This window comes from Cetorhinus maximus, chromosome 15 (genome assembly GCF_964194155.1).
Source record: "Cetorhinus maximus chromosome 15, sCetMax3.hap1.1, whole genome shotgun sequence".
NCBI lineage: Eukaryota > Metazoa > Chordata > Chondrichthyes > Lamniformes > Cetorhinidae > Cetorhinus > Cetorhinus maximus.
In genome coordinates this window covers 35,450,151-35,473,690 of record NC_135893.1, presented here as the reverse complement: position 1 = coordinate 35,473,690, position 23,540 = coordinate 35,450,151, and the positions used below count along the sequence as shown (strand labels likewise).

General features: G+C 40.2%; 1 protein-coding gene across 8 annotated transcripts in view; it reads right to left on the bottom strand.

Annotated features, from left to right (window-relative positions):
- Nucleotides 1-23,253, bottom strand: part of cep104 (centrosomal protein 104) — a 254,609-nt gene extending 231,356 nt beyond the window's left edge. For 5 of the 8 annotated variants that reach the window (XR_013578912.1, XR_013578913.1, XR_013578914.1 and 2 more), the window contains exons 1-8: nucleotides 23,133-23,253; nucleotides 22,245-22,314; nucleotides 20,668-20,768; nucleotides 16,121-16,242; nucleotides 13,841-14,014; nucleotides 12,354-12,492; nucleotides 10,742-10,804; nucleotides 194-270 (exon numbers count right to left, since the gene is read on the bottom strand). Coding sequence is in view for 5 of the 8 variants with exons in the window: in XM_078558238.1 (XP_078414364.1) it covers nucleotides 194-270; nucleotides 10,742-10,804; nucleotides 12,354-12,492; nucleotides 13,841-14,014; nucleotides 16,121-16,242; nucleotides 20,668-20,691 (599 nt within the window). In the remaining 3 variants the exon portion in view is untranslated. Of the gene's footprint in view, nucleotides 1-193; nucleotides 271-10,741; nucleotides 10,805-12,353; nucleotides 12,493-13,840; nucleotides 14,015-16,120; nucleotides 16,248-20,667; nucleotides 20,769-22,244; nucleotides 22,315-23,132 lie in introns of all 8 variants that reach the window. The other 3 variants (XM_078558241.1, XM_078558239.1, XM_078558242.1) reach the window with 3 other exon arrangements.
- Between the last annotated feature and the right edge of the window lie 287 nt (nucleotides 23,254-23,540).

Here is a 23,540-nt window from a genome sequence, read left to right as displayed (position 1 = left end):
CTGTATAACTGGCCACCAGCAAGTGAAAGAGAAAGTCACAAGTTTATATATCTTTAGTCTCTGCAGAAACTATGTACACAGTCCTCAGGACAACCACATGTTCATGTTGCAGGACATGAACACAGTAACCCAGTGTTTCAGTTTTACTGTTCAAATACTTAAAAGTCAATGAAGAGCATTCTCAACTATTCACCTGAAATAAGTTCCATCAAGTGCTGGGTCATCTGGGCTTCGTCCAAGGTAGTGATCAATCAGCTTATCTTTCGTAGGCTGTAGGAAAAAATTAAAACTTTTTGCTGAATTACTTTAATTAATTTGGTTGAAAAAGCATGTGACACGGTGTAAATCTATGTTATAATTACACTATGCCATCTTTGTATTGAATTGCAGTTTGTGTCCAATTTTGGGCACTGTGCTTTAGGCAGGATGTGAAAGCTTTACAGGGGGTTCAGAAAAGATTTGTATGAATGCTTCCTGGAATGAGAAACTTAGTTCCATGGATAGATTGAAAAAGCTAAGGCTTTGTTAAGAGAAGATTGAGAGGGAGTTTGAAAGAGTTCAAAATCATGAGGGGTCTAGACAGAGCAGATAGAAAGAACCTGTTCCCATTGGCAATCATTGGATCAAGAATCAAAAGGACATAAATTTAAGGTGATTGGCAGAAGAATCAAAAAAGTGATATGAGGGAAAACTTTGTTTATGCAGCATGTGGTTACCAATCTTGAATGCACTGCCTGAAAAGGTGGAGAAGGCAGATTCAATCATGGCTTCCAGAAGGGAATTGAATAAGCATCTGAAGGGAAAATAAAAAATTGCAGGGCTACGGGGCAAGAGCAGGGGGGGTGGGGCTAGCTAATTAGCTCTTTGAGAGAGCCAGCATGGGTTCAACGTGCTGAATAGCCTCCTTCTGTGCTGGAACCATTTTATGATTCTAACCTGGCTAAATATCAAACAAATACTCAAAAGTGAAAAATATTCAACATTGCTAACATAAAGGCCATTGTTACACTGATGGAAAATTGTCAAGTTGTTCAAAATAAGTTATTTACAGTAAAACCACAGACAAAAAACAGAAAAACTTATGAAAAGCAGTGAATATTAACTCCTATTACTATACGATTGTGCAGTACAGGTATTTTAGTACTTCAGCATTTTAAACAATTGTTTCAACTTTAAAAATACAACAACTCAATTCCACATAGTATCTTTGGTTCAATTCAAGTATAGCTGATTAATAAAATGATGTGCATTAAAGCATAATAAATGAGTTTTAAATAAATCTTAACCCTTTACTATCAAATTCAAATATTTCCCCCAATGATCTATTTTCAAATTTCCAACCATGATGCCAGTGTTTTAAGGACCACAATCCCATATTGGTTCCTCAAAGCCTCAAGTCAGGTTGCCCAGATACTGGTAACGTATGGGTGGGGGAAGAGACAATTTTTGAGAATAAAATTTCCAAGGAGTCGAGATATGCAAATTATACTCCATTACATTTTTATAAAATTCAGACTTCCTAAAGGCACTGCCAAGAAAACTCATAAGAAATTCCTTCTCCACCACAGCTAGAGACTTGAACCATGATACCCAGCGTAGAGGCCAGCCCAGGTCAAGTTGGGTTCACTAAACTATTTTCTGTAGCTTATGTTTAAAAAAAATGTTTGGGTAGTAATTAGAAGGACAGCTCTCTACATAAACAGTGCATATGCCAACCTATAAAGGCGGTCCATATTTTAAAAAAACTAAATCTTATGAACTTTCAAGCACTTGAAGTTTGATGCAAATTACTTTCCCAACTTACAGTTCAAATAGACATACATAAAAATTTGATTTAAATTATTCATGATATAATGTCAGGATAAAAAGCAGTTTTACACCAAAACAAAAAAAAAATTGCCAATGATGCCTTGTGGGGTGCTCAGCTAGTATATAGGTTTATAGTTGATAGCAGATGGATTCACAATTGATATCCACAAAAAGTAGGACGAATTTGATCTGGTCAGCGACCACCCCATCAGTTTTCTCCTGATCATCTAAAGGTATCGCCAACAGTCATGTCAAGCAGCACTAACACAACAATGATCTGCTCACTGATGCTCAGTTTGGGTTCCGCCAATGACACTTGGCTCTTGAGCTCATTGCAGCCTAAATTCGAACGTGAACTTAAGAGCAGAACTCCAAAGGCGAGGTGAGAGTGACTGCCCGTGACATCAAAACAGCATCTGACCAAGTATGGCATCAAGGAGCCCTAGCCAAACTGGAGTCAATGAGAATCAGGGGGATGGCTCCCCACTGGTTGGAGTCATACCTAGCACAAAAAAAGATGGCTGTGGTTGCTGGAAGCCAATCATCTCAGTCCCAGAACATCAATGCAAGAGACTGCTTACAATGCTCCACAACTGCCATGTTTGAGACTAGCGAACTCCGCACAACAGAGGGATCAAACCTGTGGCCTTCTTGTATCTATGATAATATATTTACCCAATTATCAGTCAAGGGAAGTCTGCTTTAATATTTCAACAGATATGCTTGAATACAAAGCTGCAACCTGGAGGAGCAGTTCCTTTCTACAGTTCCACACAAAGTCTGCTTGTATACATAAAAAGGGGAGGGGATTCCTAGAAAACAAATATAAATATTACAGAAACTAATTACTTCTGGCCACAATTGCACACTTTTATGCAGTATGCTAACAGAAATTGGGCCATGTGCTATTTACAACAAGAGGCTGGTCTTCTAAACCAAGTGTTGAAAAACCTGTCTACCTGCAGCATTTTGTGTGTGTGTTAAGAAGTCAAAATCGTAAATACCACATGGATCAAATATTACACTGATACATCATCATTAATGGGAAAATTCCAAACACATAGCAAGTGTTAGCACCAGTGCAAGGTAGAGCAGAAAAAAGACCAAGTCTACACCAACAGGCCCAAGTGGAGATAGTTTACTGCATTATACATCTGATCCACTTTCCAACAAAGCAAATATTCCAGTCTGTTTTCAAAGGTCAGGGGGATAGGTAATAAACGATAACCAATGTAGAACAAGAATGCTTTCAGTGAGCGTTACTGCCCTCTCCACTGTTGTAAAACATTTACCAGTTGTAATTATATTAGCTTTCTAAATGAAATATTTTTTAAAATTACAGTTTAAATAGTTACTATTGAAGACAAAGTGTTAAATCAAATATGTCAAGAACAGGGAAATGTGATTAGGTTATATTGCTCCATTGAAGGAGCTAACACAAAGATGATGGGCTGAATGGTGCCCTCTATCAATATGTCTATAATTCTGTAATAATGCACTTTATATCCAGAATGCTGACTTTCAGAAAAACAGCACAACTGGAATGTTCCATTGAGTCTATGATTGCAAAATAAAAGTTTTAAAAACAAATTCTATGCATATTTCAATCTAAAAAACCTGAAAATAGCTTGCGTTTATGGAGCATCTTCAATGTGGTAAAACATCCCAAGGCATGTCATAGGATCATTTTCAAAGTGTGACACTGAGCTACATTAGCAAATATCGGGACAGATGACCAAAGATCAGAATTGGAGAAGCGCAAGGATCTCAAGAGAGTTGGAAGGCTACAGCAGATTACTGAGGCAAGGAGGGGTGAGGCCATGGAGGGTCTTAAATGAGGATTTTAAAATTCTGGTGTTGCTGGATTGGGATTCAGTGTAGATCAGTGAGCAGGGGGTGATGGGTGAATGGAGCTCAGTGAGAGTTAGAATACAGGAAGCAGAATAACAGATGAGCTCAAGTTTACAGAGGGTGAAAGATGAGAGGCTGGCCGGGAAAGCATCGGAATAGTCAAGCCCAGAGATAAAGGCATGGATGAGCGGAGTTGGAAGGAGGCAGTCTTAGTGGTGTCAGAGATGTGTGGTCAGAAGTTCATCTCAGGGTTAAATACAACACCAAGTTTCGGAGCAGTTTGCTGTGGCTTCAAATGGTTGCCAGGGAGAAGGATGGGGACGGTGGCCAGTGAGCAGAGTTTGTAGTGGGAACCAAAGACAACGGCTTCAGTCTTCCCAATATTTAGCTGGAGGAGTTTACCAATCATTCGGTGCTGAACATCAGACAAGCATCTAACAATTTAGAGATGATGGGATTGAGAGGTGGTGGTGAGATAGAATTGGGTGTCATCAGCATACACATGGAGCCTGATGTGTTGTAAAAGCAGACTAACAGGTATTGACCCCAATTTTCCTTGAACAAAACAATTCATTTAGATAAAAGCAAAAAACTGCGGATGCTGGAAATCCAAAACAAAAACAAAAATACCTGGAAAAACTCAGCAGGTCTGACAGCATCTGCGGAGAGGAACACAGTTAACGTTGAGTCCGTATGACTCTTCAACAGAACTAAGGAAAAATAGAAAAGAGGTGAAATATAAGCTGGTTTAAGGGGGTGTGGGACAAGTAGAGCTGGATAGAGGGCCAGTGATAGGTGGAGATAACCAAAAGATGTCATAGACAAAAGGACAAAGAGGTGTTGAAGCTGGTGATATTATCTAAGGAATGTGATTATAAAGGTACAGATAGCCCTAGTGGGGGTGGGGTGGGGGGAAGGGATCGGAATAGGCTAAAAGGCAAAGATAAAACAATGGATGGAAATACATTTAAAAATAATGGAAATAGGTAGGAAAAGAAAAATCTATATAAATTATTGGAAAAAAGGGGGATCGGAAAGGGGGTGGGGGTGGAGAAGAGAGTTCATGATCTAAAATTGTTGAACTCAATATTCAGTCCGGAAGGCTGTAAAGCGCCTAGTCGGAAGATGAGGTGCTGTTCCTCCAGTTTGCGTTGAGCTTCACTGGAACAATGCAGCAGGCCAAGGACGGACATGTGGGCATGAGAGCAGGGTGGAGTGTTGAAATTCCGCAAGCATGAACCAGACCTCCCTGTCGCTTGCCATTCCCCACTTCTCTCCCCCTCCCCCTCCTTAAACCAGCTTATATTTCACCCCTCTCCTAATATTACTCAGTTCTGTTGAAGGGTCATGAGGACTCGAAACGTCAACTCTTTTCTTCTCCGCCGATGCTGCCAGACCTGCTGAGTTTTTCCAGGTAATTCTGTTTTTGTTTTATATTTCACCTTTCTATTTTTCCTTAGTTCTGTTGAAGAGTCATACGGACTCGAAACATTAACTGTGTTCCTCTCCACAGATGCTGTCAGACCTGAGTTTTTCCAGGTATTTTTGTTTTTGTTTAAGAAAATTCATTTGTTCCAAGTTGGCCGATACAAGAAACTGCAGTCACATTTCTTAGAATGAACTGTGTTCTGATGCCACCTGCTGGCAATGGATTGTATTGGGCAGAGAACAGGTTCCACATGTCGAGTCAAATTGACATTCTGTCAGAGAAACTTCTTATAAACAATAAAGGTTGACTAGTAGCAGGTAGTTGTTGGCATGAGCAACATGGATTTGGACCTCATTTGCCGTAAGTCAATGCTAATGTTCAACTATTTTTAATTTTAATTATAATCAGAGTCATTGAATGGTTACAGCATAGGAGGCCATTTGGTCGATCCTGTCCATGCCAGCTCTCTGAAACAGCAACTCAGTTGGTCCCACTTCCCTGCCCCTTCCCCGTAGCCCTGAAACTTCCTTCTCTCTTCAGGTGCTTATCTAATGCCCTTCTGAAAGCCACAATTGAATCTGCCTCAACCACACAACATTCCAGATCCCAACCACTTGCTGAGTGAATATGTTTTTCCTCATGGTCACCTTGCCCACCAACCACCTACAATCCCCCCACCCCCGTTCACCCTTCATCTTATATATGTGTTCTTTGATTCTTGACTCTACAACCAATGGGGACAGATTCTTGCTACCTACTCTTCCCAGACCTCTCATGATTCTGGATACCTGTATCAAATTTATTCTCAATCAGCTCTTCCACGAGGTGAAAAATTCCAACTTCTCCAATCTATCAACTGATGTCCCTCATCCGTGGAATCATTCTTGTAATTGTTTTCTGCATCCTCTTCAATACCATCACATCCTCCCTAAAGCGTGATGTCCAGAATTGGGCACAATACTCCAATTGAGGCCAAACCAGAATTTTATAAAGGTTCATCATAACTTGCTTGTTTTTGTACTCTCGGCCTCTATTTAGAAAGCTGAGTCCCTTATGCCTTTTTAACCACTTCCTCAACTTGCCCTGCCACCTTCAATGATTTGTGCACACGTACCCCCAGGATTCTGTTCCTACACCACCTTTAAAATTGCAACTTTTACTATATATTCTATCGCTTCATTCTTTCTATCAAAATATAACTTCACACTTCTCTGCATTAGATGTCATCTGCCATGTGTCCATCCATTCCACTAGCCTACGCCCTCTGAAGTCTATCACTATCCTTGTTACATTCACAACACTTCCAAATTTTGTGCCATCTGAAAATTTTTGAAATTGAATATTCTAGAATTCTCCTGGTCCTTTTTCATAGTATCATTAGGTTTGATTAGCTATGATGCAAAAGCAAAATACTACAAATGCTAGAAGTTTAAATAAAAACAGAAAACGCTGGAAATACTGAGGACATCAAGCAGGATTGGAGAGAGAAAAACAGAGTTAACGTTTTAGGTCTGTGACCTTTCGTCTCTCCGCAGACACTGCCTGACCTGTTGAGTACTACCAGCATTTTCTGTTTTTATTACTTATGATACAAATGTTCCTCGACTGACACTTGATCATTTGACCCACCTCATTCCCAGAAACAGATCCAGCAATGCCTCCTTTCTTGTTGGGCCAGAAACATACAGATTAAGAAAATTCTCCTGAAAGCACTACAAAAATTCTTCCCCCTCTCTTCCCTTTACACTATTATTGTCACAGTTTATATTAGGATATTTACCCATTATTACTATGCTATAGTTTTTGCACCCCTCTAATTTCCCTGTAAATGTTGTTCTTTATATCTTTCCTACAAGTTGGTGGCCAGTAAAATACACCCAGTAGTGTAATGGTACCTCTATTATTTCTTAAATCGAATGGATTCTGTCCTGTCCACTATTTACTCTATATTAAAGGCATTAAACTGTGCAAGACAGGAATGAGAGTGGGTGAAGGCAAAAAGATCTGAAAAATTGTGCCAAGGAATCACATACACATTATAGCGCAAAGCAGCAGAAGTCAGAGCAGCGTGAGGGTCCGAAAAACTGTAGCATTTTTTATGCATTGTAGTGAAATGAAAATGCTTCCATAGGCCACCTCAAATGGGAGGAATTATTAGACAGCAAGTGGGTGGAAACATCATTTTTCTCTTTGGTTACCTTCTATTACCGTCAAGACTGAACCAATCAGGGCCAGCCCGTCCACTAGGCGAACTAGGCGGTTGTCTAGGGCGGCAAAAAACTGCAGGCTTTTTAAGACAAAAATGGAACTGAAAGCCGGCCAGATTTGTATTGATGAGCAAATGAGCAATAGCAAATTTGTTTCAACTTTCCAGCAGATTAGGTTATTCATACTGTGTCCATTACTCCGTGTTTCCATTTAGAAATAATGGCAACATTTTATATTGATCACTGTTTTAGCAGTTTTAAAATGAGTTGTTAAATTCAATCGAGCGTTTGTATTTAATTTCTGTTCCAAAACGCAGTATTTGGAGAGGTGGGGACAAGAGTTGGGACAAATTAGCACAACAGAAGCAAATGCATTTAATAACACATACAGAAATGAAGCACAAATAATTTAAATTAAGTTTTTGACAAGAAATCAAAGTCAAGCAACTGAACGGCAATGTTATTAAAATTATAACATTAAAATTAACTTTTCAATTTTGAGTGGTTATTGTCTTAGCTCAGCACTGGTGGAACTTGGCAAGTCTAATAAAACTTTTTGAGATCTCTCATTAAATGGCAATAAACCCTGTGTCATAATCTCGCTTAACCATTATATTAAAATTTGTGACATGCACAGCTGCCAGTACATATTCATTTTCTGAATGATGATGTAGTATAACATTCTTCTTTATGTATCTTCAAGGTTCTTTGTTATCACAATTTCTGCACCAACAATCAAGTCAGATGGAAGTACTTTGGAATTTACAAATATTTTGGGATGTTTTTAAATTTTTTCTTGTGCTAGAATAATTGTTTTTCCTTTTGGGTCTTGTGTTCCATATGATTACAGAGGGGTTTGGGAATCCCCGCATATAGGTGAGATACATTATTGTGAGATTAAGATATAAATATGAAAAGGGAGACAGCCAGGATTCTTTACTAGTAGTAAGGGAAACAGAACTGTTCACGTTTGAAACCACAAAATCTATAGCTTCGAATTATAATTCGGAATTCATCACAATCAAAGAAATTGATTTTTAGGGTTGCCAATATTTTGATATGTCCAGTACACAGCCAGATAATGTTCTATATGGTGTGGCTGTGGAAAGAAAAATCACAAGTGAATGTATTGGGGTAGTTTCAGATATGAGAGATGTAATAGCCATTTTCATGTTTAACAGCAATGATTGGAACACCTTAAGGGGTTCGATGCATTTAGCAACACAATTTAATTAGTGTTGTAAAGGGAAGGTGATGCATGAGAAATCATTGCCAGAGCAATCAGTTGCCTCAAAATACTAGCTTAAAACAACCAGACATTTTCTTATGACATCAGCTCTAATTTGACATGCTCAGTGATAATACGGGTTTGTCAATTGCATATTTGAATGTCCCAATCTGGTGAGAGGCAGGGATGTTGCATGCCTTGCGGGGGATGGGGGGCGGGGGGTTTGCCTGGCAGTGTTCTGGAGGTTTGGCTAGGGCTTGCACCGGCCCTGGGACCAATGCATTTGTATCAAATCACCAAAGTGACTTCAACATTTCGACGTTTAAAGTGGTTAGTAAATGTAACACAGGATGAAGTCCGTTTTAACAATAGAATATGACTTTGCTGGATTATGTACCTGCGAAGCAAAGCAAAAATGCCTACAGGGAGGGGTAGGCAGAGGTCAGAAAAATATTTCAAAGAGCGGCATTCCTTCAAAAGGTGAAAATTTGTCATCGCTGTACAAGGTTTAAAAAATGTGCAAGTACTGGAAAACGGAAATAAAAACAAGACACTGGAAATGAAATGCCCTCAGCAAATCAAAAATAAATGAAATGTTTCAGGTGTGGATCCTTCATCAGAAGTAGAATTGGATGATAAAACAAATCCCCTCATACAACTGAACAAATTAAAGGTAGGGAGATAAATCATTCAAGACGCCAAATGAAGGTTTAAGGACTATAAACAGGGTTGTTTAAATAAAGATATGACACAATCTCCAAGGCAAGCAGGCTACTAAAGCCATCAACTATGCCCATGACAGGCTTTTATAGATATTATTCCCTCTTCCCAATGGTTCCATAGTAGTTTGTATTAAGCGTATCCAGATACTGTATCTTTTTGGCAAGCTGTCCTTGCAGCATTTCATAACATGCTCCTGAGGTGTTCTCCTTTAAATTCGGTGATCACTTTGCTGAACACCTCCATTCAAGTTTACAACTGTGACCCTAAGGTCACTTGCCACCATAATTCTCAGTTTCACTCATACTCTTGACCACTGTTCTTGGACTCCCAAAATTGTTCCAATGAAACTTAATGCAAGCTCAAACAACAGCACCTCATATTTCTATCAAGCGCTTTACAGAGTTTAACTTAGATTTTAACCCATTTTTATTCAGACACCATGTTCTGATAATTAAAGATGTCTCCCACAGACACTGGATGTGAAAGAGGTGTGGGCTGATGCTTGGGTTGGGGACTTCACATTGGTACAGTCAGCAGGTGCTCACTACTCAAGGGGTTTACCCACCTTCCTCCACCAAATTCCCAAAATACTATCCTCTCCACTTAGCTCTCGACTCCATACTAGGATAACCATTTACATCTCCTCTGTACCCATCTTTAGTTTCTATAATAGTCTCATGATCACCTTCTGCCTTTTAGCATCATCTGTGCACTGCAATCACTCCTATCCTCCACCTCATCACAGGTCTTTCCCTTTTGTTCTTTCCCTACCCATGCATTTGCTTAAAAATTGTTTGATTGAAGATGAAATGTTAACTGTGTTCGTCTCTCCACAGATGTTACCTGATTTGCTAAGTGTTACCAGCATTTTGTCTTTTTATTACATAGCATAGAAATATTTTGCGCAACCTACCAAGTCCAAACCTACTAAGCTTTCCATCAGCTTCTTTAATGCAATTCTGCAACTAACAACTCTTTATATCATTTCCCAGTAACAATCAATCCAATGCTTCAAAGGCCAGAATGGCTTTTGGTGCAACTGCCCCTGATATTCTGTTCCATCATCCTATCCTCAGTAAAAAAACAAATTGGCAAAATTCCTTATTTTGTCTTGCCACCTTTGACTTTAAACTATGTTTCAGTTTTTAAATTCAACAGACCTTTCCTGGGTTCAAATTATCCATACCAGTGAAAGACCTCAATTCAAGTCCTTCCTGCTCCTCCCATTCGCCAGAGAGTAAAGTCTCAGTGTAAACAATCTTTCTTCATAACATAGCCCCTCTTAAATTCAGGATTCACTTGTGTGATTCCTATGGGCTTTCTCCAATAATTCTGCATCTTTCCTGTAACACAGTGGTTAAACCCCAGGCCAAAAGGACTTGGCTTGAAAAGACTTCAAAAAAATTATTTTGCGTCTTCAATAAAGTGCAACGTCCTGCAGTCTGACATTAAGTGTAGTAAACACAATTATAGATTTAATCTATTTCTACTCACAGTTATACATGTTTCATTGTATTCTACTGGATCTCCAAGGATGTTAACAGCTACCAAGGCAACCTAAAATTAAACATACACAGATTAGAAATATATCAACTATCCCTAAGATAAAAGCAAAGTTTCTCCAGCACTTTTGTTTCTATTTTATATATTATAAATCACCTATCTTCACAGATGGATTCCAGCTTTATAACTGTCCATTTAACGAATTGTAAAGCCTGCCAGCACTCAGATCTTACATAGACATGTACTGATTGAAACCCAGACTGAATGTTGGTTTATCAATAAGTTCCCAAAAATTTACAGCACAGTAGCATTTCACTCGCGTGGTGCTGACTATGTCTGTGCCGGCTCTTCACGAGAACAATCCAACTTAATTCTACTGCCCTGTTCTCCAGCCTTAGATCTGTATCTTCCTCTACTTCAAGTATTAAGCCAATTTTCTTGTGGCAGTGTTCCATGCTTTAAAAGTGTCTGTGTAGAGAAAAGCCTCTAACCTCCCTCCTTGTTCTCTTAGTAATAATTTGAAATTGATGAACGCTGGTCACTGACCTCCAAACCAGAGGAAATCTTCATTCCCTATTCACCATCAAAACTGTCTGAATTATAAAAACTTTCACTAAATCTCCTGCTAGATTTGTGTTCCAGTGGAGCTGGTCCATATTTCAAGCCTCTCCTCATAACTACAGGTTCCAAACACTGGCAAATCTACAGTGTCGATACTCTGGGCTGATCTTTGCATCCTGATTCAAGCTTGAATGGAGGTGGTGGACTGAAAGAAATAGCGGTACGCCATGTGGCCAGACCTACCACCTCAGGTTTCCGGTGTTGCTGATTTTCCCCGAGGGCAGGGGGTGCAGGCCTCCAAACTCTCTTATGCTCTTAACAACTTTAATTGGTCTGTTTAAGAGTTTGTTAAAACCCCAACTCTGCAACCTTTTGGAAACTTCCCTGGGGCGTCAGCATTGAGCAGCTGTCTGAATCAGACTAGCTGAAGGCAGGCGAGGGCTAGTGATCTTGGCGCCACTAACTGCTGCAAAGAATGTAGTGCCAGAAGTATTCACCATCAAAATGGCACTTCAGGAGCCAGCAACACACAGTCTCAAATGATTGTTACTAAATTCTGACAATGTACAAACACAATGTAGTTTCAATGCATTTTAATAAAACTAATTTTCACCATTGCTGGGCCAAAATTCTGGAACTCCCTTCTTAACAGCACTGTGGGTGTATCTACACCACATGGACTGCAGCAGTTCAAGAAGGTAGTTCACCATCACCTACTCAAGGGCAAGTAAGGATGGGCAAAAAATGCTTGCCTAGCCAGCATGGTGAAACTCAGCTTGGAGGCATGGAGCAGTACACAACTAGGAACTCAACAAAAATCACAAGATGAACCCTTAAAAAAGTAACGACATGGCATTGCAAAAACTGCTATAGACATTTTCACAACTTAGATGAAAGACACTTGTTCTTCAAAGATATTTACAGGTCCATATAAAATGTTAATACACTGTTACAGATCAACCATGATCTTACTGAATGGCAGAGCAGGCTCGAGAGGCCAAATGGTCTACCTCTGCTCCTGTTTTGTATGTTCATATGTTACCTGATTGTACAAGTTGTATCTGTTGACATGGTTTTTATGGAATGTTAATTTCAGATATTGCCCAATTGCATCAACATGGACAGACTTAAGCTCCCGGGCTTTGAATCCTGTTTTTTGATTATCCGAGAGGGAAACATACCTGCAAGAACAGCAGATTATATCATATACATTAACATTGTTTGAGATATTGAGCATTTTATAAATTCTTCAAAAACTTGCGTTTAGACAGCAAAAAAGTTTCAGTTTGACGCCAAAACTAAACAGGAATTGGTGGGAAATTAGGGAAGATGGGTGAAGGGAACTTTAAGGAATAAGTAGGCTTTTGAAGGTATAGAAGGATATCACAAGATGAAGAAACTTAGGGCCACTGTTCCAAATGTGAAAGCAAGATAACTGTGGGCTCTGTGTTATACTGGAGCAAGACAGAAGATGCTCAAGAAAGCCACTGCTGGATGAGCGGGGAGTGCAAGATGCAGGGCCGGAGGAGACTGAAGTAGTATTCAGCAAAACCATGAGAGGTCTGTACAGGACAATATTTTTAAGTAAATGTGGTAAGGGATGTGAGAAAATGTAGGTCACCAAAAGAGGGTGATGGGGAGAGGATGCAGGCAGCAGAGTTCAAGTTCAGAGTTTATAAAGGATGGGGCTCACTTTCATTTTATTTCCTTACACCATTGAAGAGTCTACCATATTGTAAATAAAGTAATTGCTTGTCTACAAATGGTCTGGAGTCACTATTATATGAAAAAATTGATTTACCAAAGAGATGAACAGTGCTAGTTTAGTTCCAAACTTTACATCAAAAGTACCACTTTGCATTAATATTTCAAGGTTTTATGACTTTTTGCCCCCTGTTCCTTTCATTATCTTTAGTTCACTGTGAGGGTTGAGGTTTGGGGGTAAATCATTCTTTTTTTTTTACTTTGCACTTTCCCCAACTTATACTCATTCAAACTTTTTTTTGCTAGCATTAACAGGAAAATATACCTTTGTATGTTCATTTGAAAAACTATCCAGTAACCAAGGTGAGGCAGTTTCTTCTTCCACCACCACCACCCCACCTCCCCACCTCCCCACCCCCAACCCCCCCACCCCAACCCCCCCAACCCCACCCACCCCTTGAAACAGGTTAAAATATCATTAATTTGCTTCCACATATGCCCTGGAAATAAAGGCATACACCAGGCCTCAATGTTGCCCTCAGAAAGGGAGCAATGCTGAAAGCTGAAACAAGATGCCCCTCTCCCAAAATAATTGAATGTTCAGGAAAGAACCCTTTCTTAAAACTTGAATTCAAACACAAATAGTTACCCTCTATCTATTTGAGCCCGAATCCTCAAAGGATCACACAGGACCTTTCATTTACAATCCTTGCATTTTCTACTTTTTCAAACCTTGAATTTTCATCAATACAAGTGACATTATACAATCACAGCAACTTTGAGATCTGTTGTTAATCTGTCACTGGAGACCTTAGTCACCCATACCCGAGTCTGCGGAATTTCTCCACGTGGTGGGACCCAAAGTGATCCGGAAGATCGTCGCTGATATAAAATTCAATTTTAGTAGAAATCAAATACTGGTGTGCAAGTAGCTGCAGCTTGCGAATCCGACAACGCTCCACCATTTGCAGGACAATCTCCTGTGGGTAGAGGCAGAACCTAAAAAAACCAAATTAGAGGCAAAAATAGCTCAGGCACAAGCAGTGGAAACAAATTTGAGCTAGATTTTAATGTGTGAAGTATAATGTGTGTTAGAAAACAGCCATCCGGTTATATAGGAGTTTGTGGGGGTGTTAAGACATATAAAAATCCACAAAAATGGTTAGCATATTGATAGATGCCTGAATACTGAGATTAAATTATACATTTCAATTTGCCATTCACAGGTTTTTGTTAAAAAGGATATTGTACTGTTTCAATAAAGCAAGCAAAACATCAATGAGAGTTAAAAGTAAACAAGAACAACACCCACAGACTCACATAAAGGGTGCATCTTTGATAGAAGTGTCAAAAGGCAAAAGCACAGAAGCTGCATTTGATCTAAACATCCCTGAGCTATGGCCAAAATAAAAACATCCATCTTCCAACTACTGATCCCTATCTTCTGACACCCCTACTAGGGACATAGCTTGGAGTCCATGAATATTGGCTGGCAGCAGAATTGAGCTCAGCTGTGCTGCGAGTAAATCAAGTAGCCTAGTACTCATTCACCTCTGACTGAGAACTACTTGTGCAAGACATTTGCACAAATGTAGCACTACTTGTAAAAATCATTATTCCAGCAAAGTCAGCATCGCCAGGAACAGAATGGAGAAAATCTATAGGAGGTGGAGCACATTTATGCTTCCATGAGTCATACTTAGTGTTTGACCTTGTTTTTTGAATACTGAAAACTCAGGATACCTTAATATTTAACATATCACAAAAGCTCTCTGGAATTTGATTACTGTTTGTTGTAGCCATTGTTAAAGATAAGTTTTTTTTTCCCCCAGGAAATTACTTTCTTACAATTGCCTTGGTTTCTACATGTTATTCATCAGCCTCAAAGAAACAAGCTTTTTTAAAAAATTATTTCATGAGATTTGGGCATCACTGGCAAGGCCAGCATTTGTTGCCCATCCCTAATTGCCCTTGAACTGAATGTCTTGCTAGGCCATTTCAAAGGGCAGTTGAGAGTCAACCACATTGCTGTGGGTCTGGAGTCGCATGTAGGCCAGACCAGATAAGGATGGCAGATTTCCTTCCCTGAAGGACATTAGTGAACCAGATGGGTTTTTACAACAATTTATGATAGTTGCATGGTCACCAATACTGATGGCTAGCTTTTAATTCAAAATTTATTAACCGATTTGAAATTCCACCAGCTGCCCTGGTGGGATTTGAACCCATGTCCCCAGGTCATTAGCCTGGGCCTCTGGATTACTCGTCCAGTGACATTACCAAGATGCCACCATCTCCCTGCATCATGCTCTAAAGGCTCCACTAAGGCTGTACTAGAACAAAGTGCTAGGTAATGCATAAAAACACCATAGATGCTGCTACTGATTTTGCCTCCTTGCAGAGGCATATCTGGCCTCCAACTGACATTTCACCAACGTGAGACAAAAAACAAACAAATGGATTTTTTCAAATCTAATCTTTTCTGATTGCGATTCAAACATCATAAATATTGTAAATTAACATTTATTTAAAAATACACAGCGCCATAAAATTCTAGTTGTTAAACCTGCAGACTGATCTAGAGTGCTAAGCATGTCCTTGTTTCTTGGTTATTATACTTCCCATAGGCCATATGGCAATAAGAATCTTGCCAGCTTTGTACTAACCAAACTTATTACCAAACCACTGTACTAGAAACTAGGAGTCATTTTTGGACTGTTAACTTAGTGAGGCTAAATGTTAATGCTTAGAATGTATAAATCCAGACCAGAAGCCATCTTGCCAAATTACCAAAGAAACTATCTCAAATCTGAACATTGTTAGATGAACAAATGGAGTTGCAAAGCATTCAGACATATGGTCTGAGCCCACTGAGGATGGATTGTCAATTTGGGTGGAAAGTGTAAGTCACTTCCAGACAATTCTGTAAATATTCATCTTTGAAAGGAATCCAACGTCTGATAAGCTTTAACAGAAATCTGTCGTCCAGCTATAATTAACATAACCTAGACTACAAGGCAAGCGTTCACAAGCAAACCAACAATATCATATCTGAAACCTTAGTCCTGCTGGGAATTATTAGCAGTATTTTGTTCTCTTCCTTACCTTGGAGAACGCCAGCCATTTACAGTTGGCGCATGCACCATCAGTTCATTTGAATTATACCCATCTTCATGGCCAGAGGAGCTTATTGTAACAAATCCAATTTTGTGGGGCATTCTGGAGTTCTATGCTGCAAGAGGTCACAGGTAAATCAAACAAATGAAGGAATCTTTCTATTTTTACTATTGATATGCCACTTTAGAAAAAATTTGCAGTTACATAATGCCTTATGTTACAAATGTATATTTGATTATACTACATTTAAAAATTTCAATTTCCTAACTAAAAATAAATGAAAGAGCATCCGATCCGAGCAGCTGGCAGGCATGGCCTAGGATAATTACAGATCAATGTTATATTATTGAAGCTACGGTGTGAACTGTTAAAAGGTAGACAATGGGAGCCTCATTAACTATCTTGAGGAGAAGGGCTGTCTGTGAGGGATGATATTAATGTAATTTCCCCAAATCAGAGAAGGTTTGAAGGTAACTGATAAGCAAAGGAAGGTTTTGAAGTATCCATATACTTTTCAGGTCAAAGAAAAAGTTTAAAGTTAAAGATTACCGATTTGTTAATTTCATCATTGAAGATTGGTTTGTAAAGATAATTTGATCTGAAACCAATGCCATGTTGTCATGGAGATGGGTGGATGTAGGAAGGCTCCTTTGCTTTAACATATCTCTGCTGTTTTCAGTCCGTGAGGCAGTCAGCCTGTGAGAAGATAATCTATGTCTGCCAGAAGCTGGGGACAAGCACAACAGGAAGCGCGAGTGTTTCTGTGGGACACTATGCAGGGATTGCCAGTGGGGTCCATGTTCAAAATGAAAAGTCCAAATTTATGAGAAATTAAAGATTGGCAGGTCTGTCTAGTAAAGCTACTGGGAGAGATTGGCAGTGGAATCCTCACAAAGAGTGTGTTCTGGAAGTCGAAATGTCAGACTTGGAAACTAAGTAAAATTCCTAGGAGCTTAGATGCACAGTGGTTTGGTTCCAGGAGAATTGAATGGACACTCAAAATACTAAATGCTTAAAGGAGCTCTCAGCTGATATTAAAAGTAGAACAGGTAGATTTCAGTTCGAAGTTTTAGTTTAAAGTATAACTCCTTACAAGATACAGTGTAAAATTAACGCTTGCTTTTTTCCCCCCCTCGGTAAAAGTTTTTCCCTTTAGAAACATGAAATTTTTTTGCGTGGTCTTTACAGTTAGTTGTTTGATTGGACAGAACTTGAAACTTGAGAGTTGCTGAAAAAAGAGACGTGTCGAAGCTTTTCGTCTTGCATTCGTCAGGACACTTCACGAGAATACCAATATAAGGGGAAAACAACAATTTATACTTTATGAGAAGAGAGGGCTAATTGGTTGGCAAGTGGACACTGATTGGTAGAGGCATTGCCATGGAGAATGCGCCAGTGATGGTGACTGACAGTTAACTGCCAAGCATTGTTTGAAATTTAAACCAGGCAGCCTGACCCGGATTGGTCATGGCATTGACCTGAGTAATGAGTCACTTAATGGCTGTCACTTATTTTGTTTAGCTGAAACAGGCACAATGTGTGTACACGTTCTTTCTGTCTGCACAGAACAGGGCCTTGTGTATTAATATGCATAGCTTCCAGTACATGCAAATGTGCCACACTGCAAGCCCAATCGACAATCTTAAATTGGTTGTCAGCGTAATTCTTAGCACACTGAGGATTATTTAGCAAATGTTGCCCAATCGTGGAATCACATCTAATGTTGGACACTGTGCGTTTTGAGTTTCACAAGCACCGGCTGGTTGGGTACAGTCTGTGCCTCGCCCATTGCAAACAGCGGCTGGGACATGCTGTTTGATACGATCCGCCAGTCTTTGGAACGTACGGCCTACATACCGAGCCTCACACTGGCACTGAAATTCATATACCACATTACTCATGTGTGATAGACAGAATGTCTTTTTGGCTTGATGGCAGCATCCTGTTAGTGGCGAATACCACTTGTGTTGCTACTGCATAGTAGCAGTGTGAAAGAGCTAGTTTCACCTGTTGCTCAAATATTTCAGATACCCTTCCAGGTAATCTGAGGTTGACTGGGCACTTTTTAGGGCCGAAAGTGAGGGCCTTAGACCCATTCATGAGTTTGCGTGATATACAGCACAAAATGACCTGATCAGGATAGCCATTATCCCGCAGGGTGCCTTTGATGCACCCTATTTCTGCATCAAGTTTGCATGGTGAGCAAATGGCTTGGGCCCTATTTACGAGGGTGCTGATAAAACCAATGTTAAAGCATGTGGAACTGTAAGAATCCCAGTGCATATACTGACAAGTGAAGGTGGGCTTTGCAGTAGAGAAACCCCCCTGGAGGTTTTCTCAACTAGTACGTCAAGGAAGGGGAGTTCATTTGACTGCTCCATTTCAAAGGCGAATTTGAGCGTAGGATGGAGCCCATTAAGGCATGTAAGGAAATTATTACATGCAGCTGCGTATTTAAAATTGGCAAACGCATCATCCACATATCGGAAATATGCGAGCATAGGAGGTTAGGTGCCATTCCATCAAAGACACGTTTCTCATGGAACCCAACAAAGATGTTTGCTAGAGCTGGATCTAGAGAGGACCCCATGGCAACACCATCTATTTGGGTATACATGGTGTCATTAAAACTAAACTCAGCTGCGCAAGTGGGGAGGCAATGGCAAGTGGTATTGTCGCTGGACTAGTAATCCAGATACCCAGGGTAATGCTCTGGGAACCTGGGTTCGAATCCCACCACGGCAGGTGGTGGAATTTGAGTTTACCAAAAATCTGGAATTAAAAGTCTAACAATGACCATGAAACCATTGTCGATTGTTGTAAAAACCCATCTGGTTCACTAATGTCCTTCAGGGAAGGAAATCTGCTGTCCTTACCTGGTCTGGCCTACATGTGACTCCAGACCCACAGCAATGTGGTTGACTCTTAAGTACCCTCTGAACAAACGCAATTAAGGATGGGAAATAAATGCTTGCCTAGCCAGTGATGCCTACATCCCATGAATGAATAAAAAAAAGAGCTGCCGAGTTCAAAAGTTTATGCAGACTAATTCACGAAACAGTGGCAGGTCAAGATCGCCACGATATATTGCTGCATTGGCTTTCTTAAGTGGAGTATTAGCTGTCGGGCTCGCAGTGTGGCGCATTTGCATGCACTGAAGCTGCATTATTAATACACAGTTCTTTGCAGACAGGCATTGCACCTGTGTCAACTAAACAAAATAAGTGACAGCCATTTGTTGACTCATTCCTCAGGTCAACACCTTGACCAATCAGGGTCAAGCTGCATGGTTTAAATTTCAAACAATGCTTGGCAGTTAACTGTCAGTCTCCATCACTAGTGCATTCTCCATGGCAATGCCTCTACCAATCAGAGTCCACTTGCCAACCAATCAGCACTCTCTTCTCATGCAGTTGTTATAAAGTTGTTGCTCCCCTTATATTGGTATTCTTGCAAAGTATCCTGATGAGTGCAAGACACAAAGCTTAAGCCCAGCAAACCTTTGTTGCATTCCAAGGCAAATATATCCTTCCTTAGAAAGTACCACCAAAACCATACACTGTGCTCCGGGCTTAGTCTCAACAAAGCCCGATATAACTGCAATAGGCCTTGTTTACTCAGGTCCTCAAGCCATTTGGAATAAAGACGAACACAATTTCTTACTATACCTGCATGATAACTTTTTTCTGATTCTATTGCAATTTTTTATTTTTCCTACCAAAGTGAATAACTTCACATTTCTCCAAATAATTCCATTCACCCACTCACTTCCCTATCCATATCCCTTCCTTACTTTATCACCCAACTTAGTTTCAACAACAAACTTGGGCACATTACACTCAATCCCCTCAAAGTCATTAAAGTAGATTGCAAATAGCTGATCCCTGCAGTATCCCACCAGTTGTAGCCTACCAACCCAAAAATGACCCATTTGTTCTTATTCTAATTTCTGTCCGTTAACCAATCCTCAACCCATGTTAATATATTACCAATCACGAGCCCTCAATTTATGTAATAACTTTGTGCAGTAGCTTATCGAGTGCTTTTTGAAAATCTAAATACATTTACTCAGCCTATGACCCATTTGCTATCTGCCATGATACTCCCTTAACGATTGAGAGAATCACAGATGACCTCTTTTCTTCTTAGTGCGTCTAGATTATTTTGGTACAACCTTGTATAAGCAACCCAACTTTGATCTGATTAGGTTTCTTTACAAGACATATAATAGAGGTTAGTCACCTTTTCCTTGGGTAGCAATTGTTGTCTAAAGACTGTTAAGTACTGGTTAAAGCTCAGCTTCCAAATGGCAAAAAAAATGTTTCGGATGCAACTGACATTTTCAACAATAAGTACACTGGTCAACCAACAATTTTATGTGAACAATACTTAACACAGAAATGTTTAATGTACGACATAGCAAAAGCCTGCAAATGCTTGCTGCCAGATTTGTTCATGCTGCATTAAATACGATGCATATACATAGCCATATAAAGATACTTACATCTAATGCATTTAGGGTTACCAACTGAGACTAAATGTATTCTTTGAGGTTTCATCACATGACTTTCCCCACATGCCAGCCATTAGTCGGCCAACACATCCATCCTTGTGACATACTTCCATCCTATGCTAACTAGAAAGCAAAACAACTCATTACCCAATTGGATGATGCCTGACTGTCAGCCAAACAAACTTTTATTCTCCCATTTTCAAAATTTTTATATCTGCTTTGGCAGGAAGAATAGTGAAGCTGAATATTATTTAAATGGAGAAAGACTGCAGAAAGCTGCAGAACAGAGAGGTTTGGGGGTCAGCATGCATGAATCAAAAAAGCTAGCATACAAGTTCAGCAGTAATAGGGAAGGCAAATGGAATGTTGGCCTTTATTTCAAAGGGAATGGAGTATAAAAATAGGGAATAAAGGCAAAATACTGTGGATGCTGGAAATCCAAAACAAAACAAAAAATGCTGGAAAAAATCAGCAGGTCTGACAGCTAGAAGCTCTGAAGAGTCATATGGACTCGAAACTTTGACTCTGTCTTCTCTCCACAAATAAAAATAGGGAACTCTTGCTAAAACTATACAAGGTGTTAGTTAGACCACATCTAGAATACTGTGAACAATTTTGGTCCCCTTAACTAAGGAGATATACTGGCATTAGAGGCAGTCCAGAGAAGGTTCATCCCAGGTATGGGGGAATTTTCTCATGAGGAGAGGTTGAGAATTGGGCCTGTACCTCACTGGAGTTTAGAAGTATGAGAGGCGACCTTATTGAAACATATAAGATTCTTAGGGGGCTAAAAGGGTAGATGCTTGAGAGGTTGTTTCTCCTTGTGGGACAGTCTAGGACCAGAGAGCATATCTCAAAGTAAGGGATCACCTATTCAAGACAGAGATGAGGAGGAATTTCTTCTCTCAGAGGGTAGTGAATCTGTGGAATTCTTTACCACAGAGGGCTGTAGAGCCTGGGTCATTGTACATTCAAGGTGGAGATAGACAGATTTTTAATCAGTAAGGGAATCAAGGGTTATGGGGAAAAGGCAGGAAAGTGGAGTTGAGGATTATCAGATTAGCCATGATCTCATTAAATGGCAAAGCAGACCCGATGGGCCAAATGACCTACTTCTGCTCCTACGTCTTATGGTCTTAAATGTTCAATGAAAAGAAAAACAATTTTTAAAAACATGTCCCTCTGATATTTCTCCAGAACTGCACACAGTAATGTCCTGAAGGTTGATTTTTAGTTCCTAGAGGGTTGGCAACCCTAAATGCATTCAACATATTAGATGTCCAGATGGCCTATGAAGTTTAAAAAAAACCTGTCAAAATGTCAACTGTCCAATCAAGCATTGTGCAAATTAACAGATTATACAACAGACCTATAGACAAAATGAGCCAATTTTAAGCATTGTTCTTTACAGCATAGCTATATCAAAAATTGGCGAATAAACTGCAATTTACCAGTACTAATTAGGCACCCGGCATCCAAGTTAAAAGGATCCCTAGTAAAAGATCTTAAGTGCTTTCAATACTGGATAAAATAAATCAGACAAAAAATTGACAGGGTACCATCCACAACATGAAACCAATTCACAATCCAATACATTACCTTCCTGCCTTTGGCAAAATAGCCTCCTCCAGCAAATTGTCTTGTGTCTTTGTGCTTGCAAAAGGACAGTCTGGAAAAAGCAAAAAAAAACACTTTAATATTTAGTCACCCGAATGGCTGAAAAAACAGGACCACGAGCCTGTTTTCTAACATCAAAGGAGGCACCAACTTTCTGAAATGTATCAAAATGGTACAGAATACACCAGAAAATGTTAGAACTAAACATAAGGTACCACAATAATTGCAGAGCAGATCCCATAATAATCAATAAGTGATGCAATCCTCATCAAAAAGTGTTTCACAAATCGCTCCTCTGGGCGCAGCATGTAATTTCTGAATCTGCATTACATGCTACTAATTCAATCCATTATAATGCAATTCCATCACATAAGTTTTATAAACAATAAACACTTTCTCGTGAAGAATGTGCCGCATTGAGTTGATGTAGCAGCACAAATTATTAATGCTGGGCAATGAAGATTGTGAAACATGCTTCTCTAACTGAAAAAGAAAGCAAAGAAGTTGAAAAGCAGCACCAGCAGCAGGGGCGCCCTGTCTTCACCAAGTGTGGCCTGGGCCTGGGTTTGAACCCCCAGACCTGCACTCGGAATCTGGGCTCCCACATCAGGAGAAGGCCATCCAGGGCTCACAGGATCATTAAGGGGAAATGCGCATCCTCAGTAAAGGGGAAAATAAGGAGTATTCATCGGCGGCAGAAAATGCTGGAACTTTCTGCGAGCGGCGCCAACTTCAAAAAGGCCTCGGAATCGGCCCGGCCAGGCCGGGGGTGGGGGGGAAGAAGGGGACCCAACTTGCTCCAATTATTATATTATTTCAAAGATTTACAACGTCCGCGCTTTTTTAACTGTAACAAAGCGATAAGTTGACCTGGTTCCCGGCGCCGCGGATGTACAGGCGGCCAGCGAGACAACCCAACGCTGCAATCCCCGCCGGCCGCCGCATCTCCATAACCACCGGCATCAACAGCCAGCACTGCGCAGGCGCAAGCTTCTCCTACACGCCCGCGCCTTCTGGGAACTGTGGTCTTTGTGTGGCCCTGACGCATGCGCATCTCTACAGGTTTAGGCTCATTCAGGTTTTTGCTCGAGTTCTTCGCCCCGAAGGTCTGACCCACAGCGCCACGACAACCACCACCGGTACTGCAAGGTGCACGTCCCGAATCCACTTCCTCCCGCATGGTGTTCGATCCTTGTGCTGTTGGCACCAATCTCAAACGAACATAGAACTTAGGAGCAGGGGTAGGCCATTCAGCCCCTCAAGCCAGCTCCACCGTTC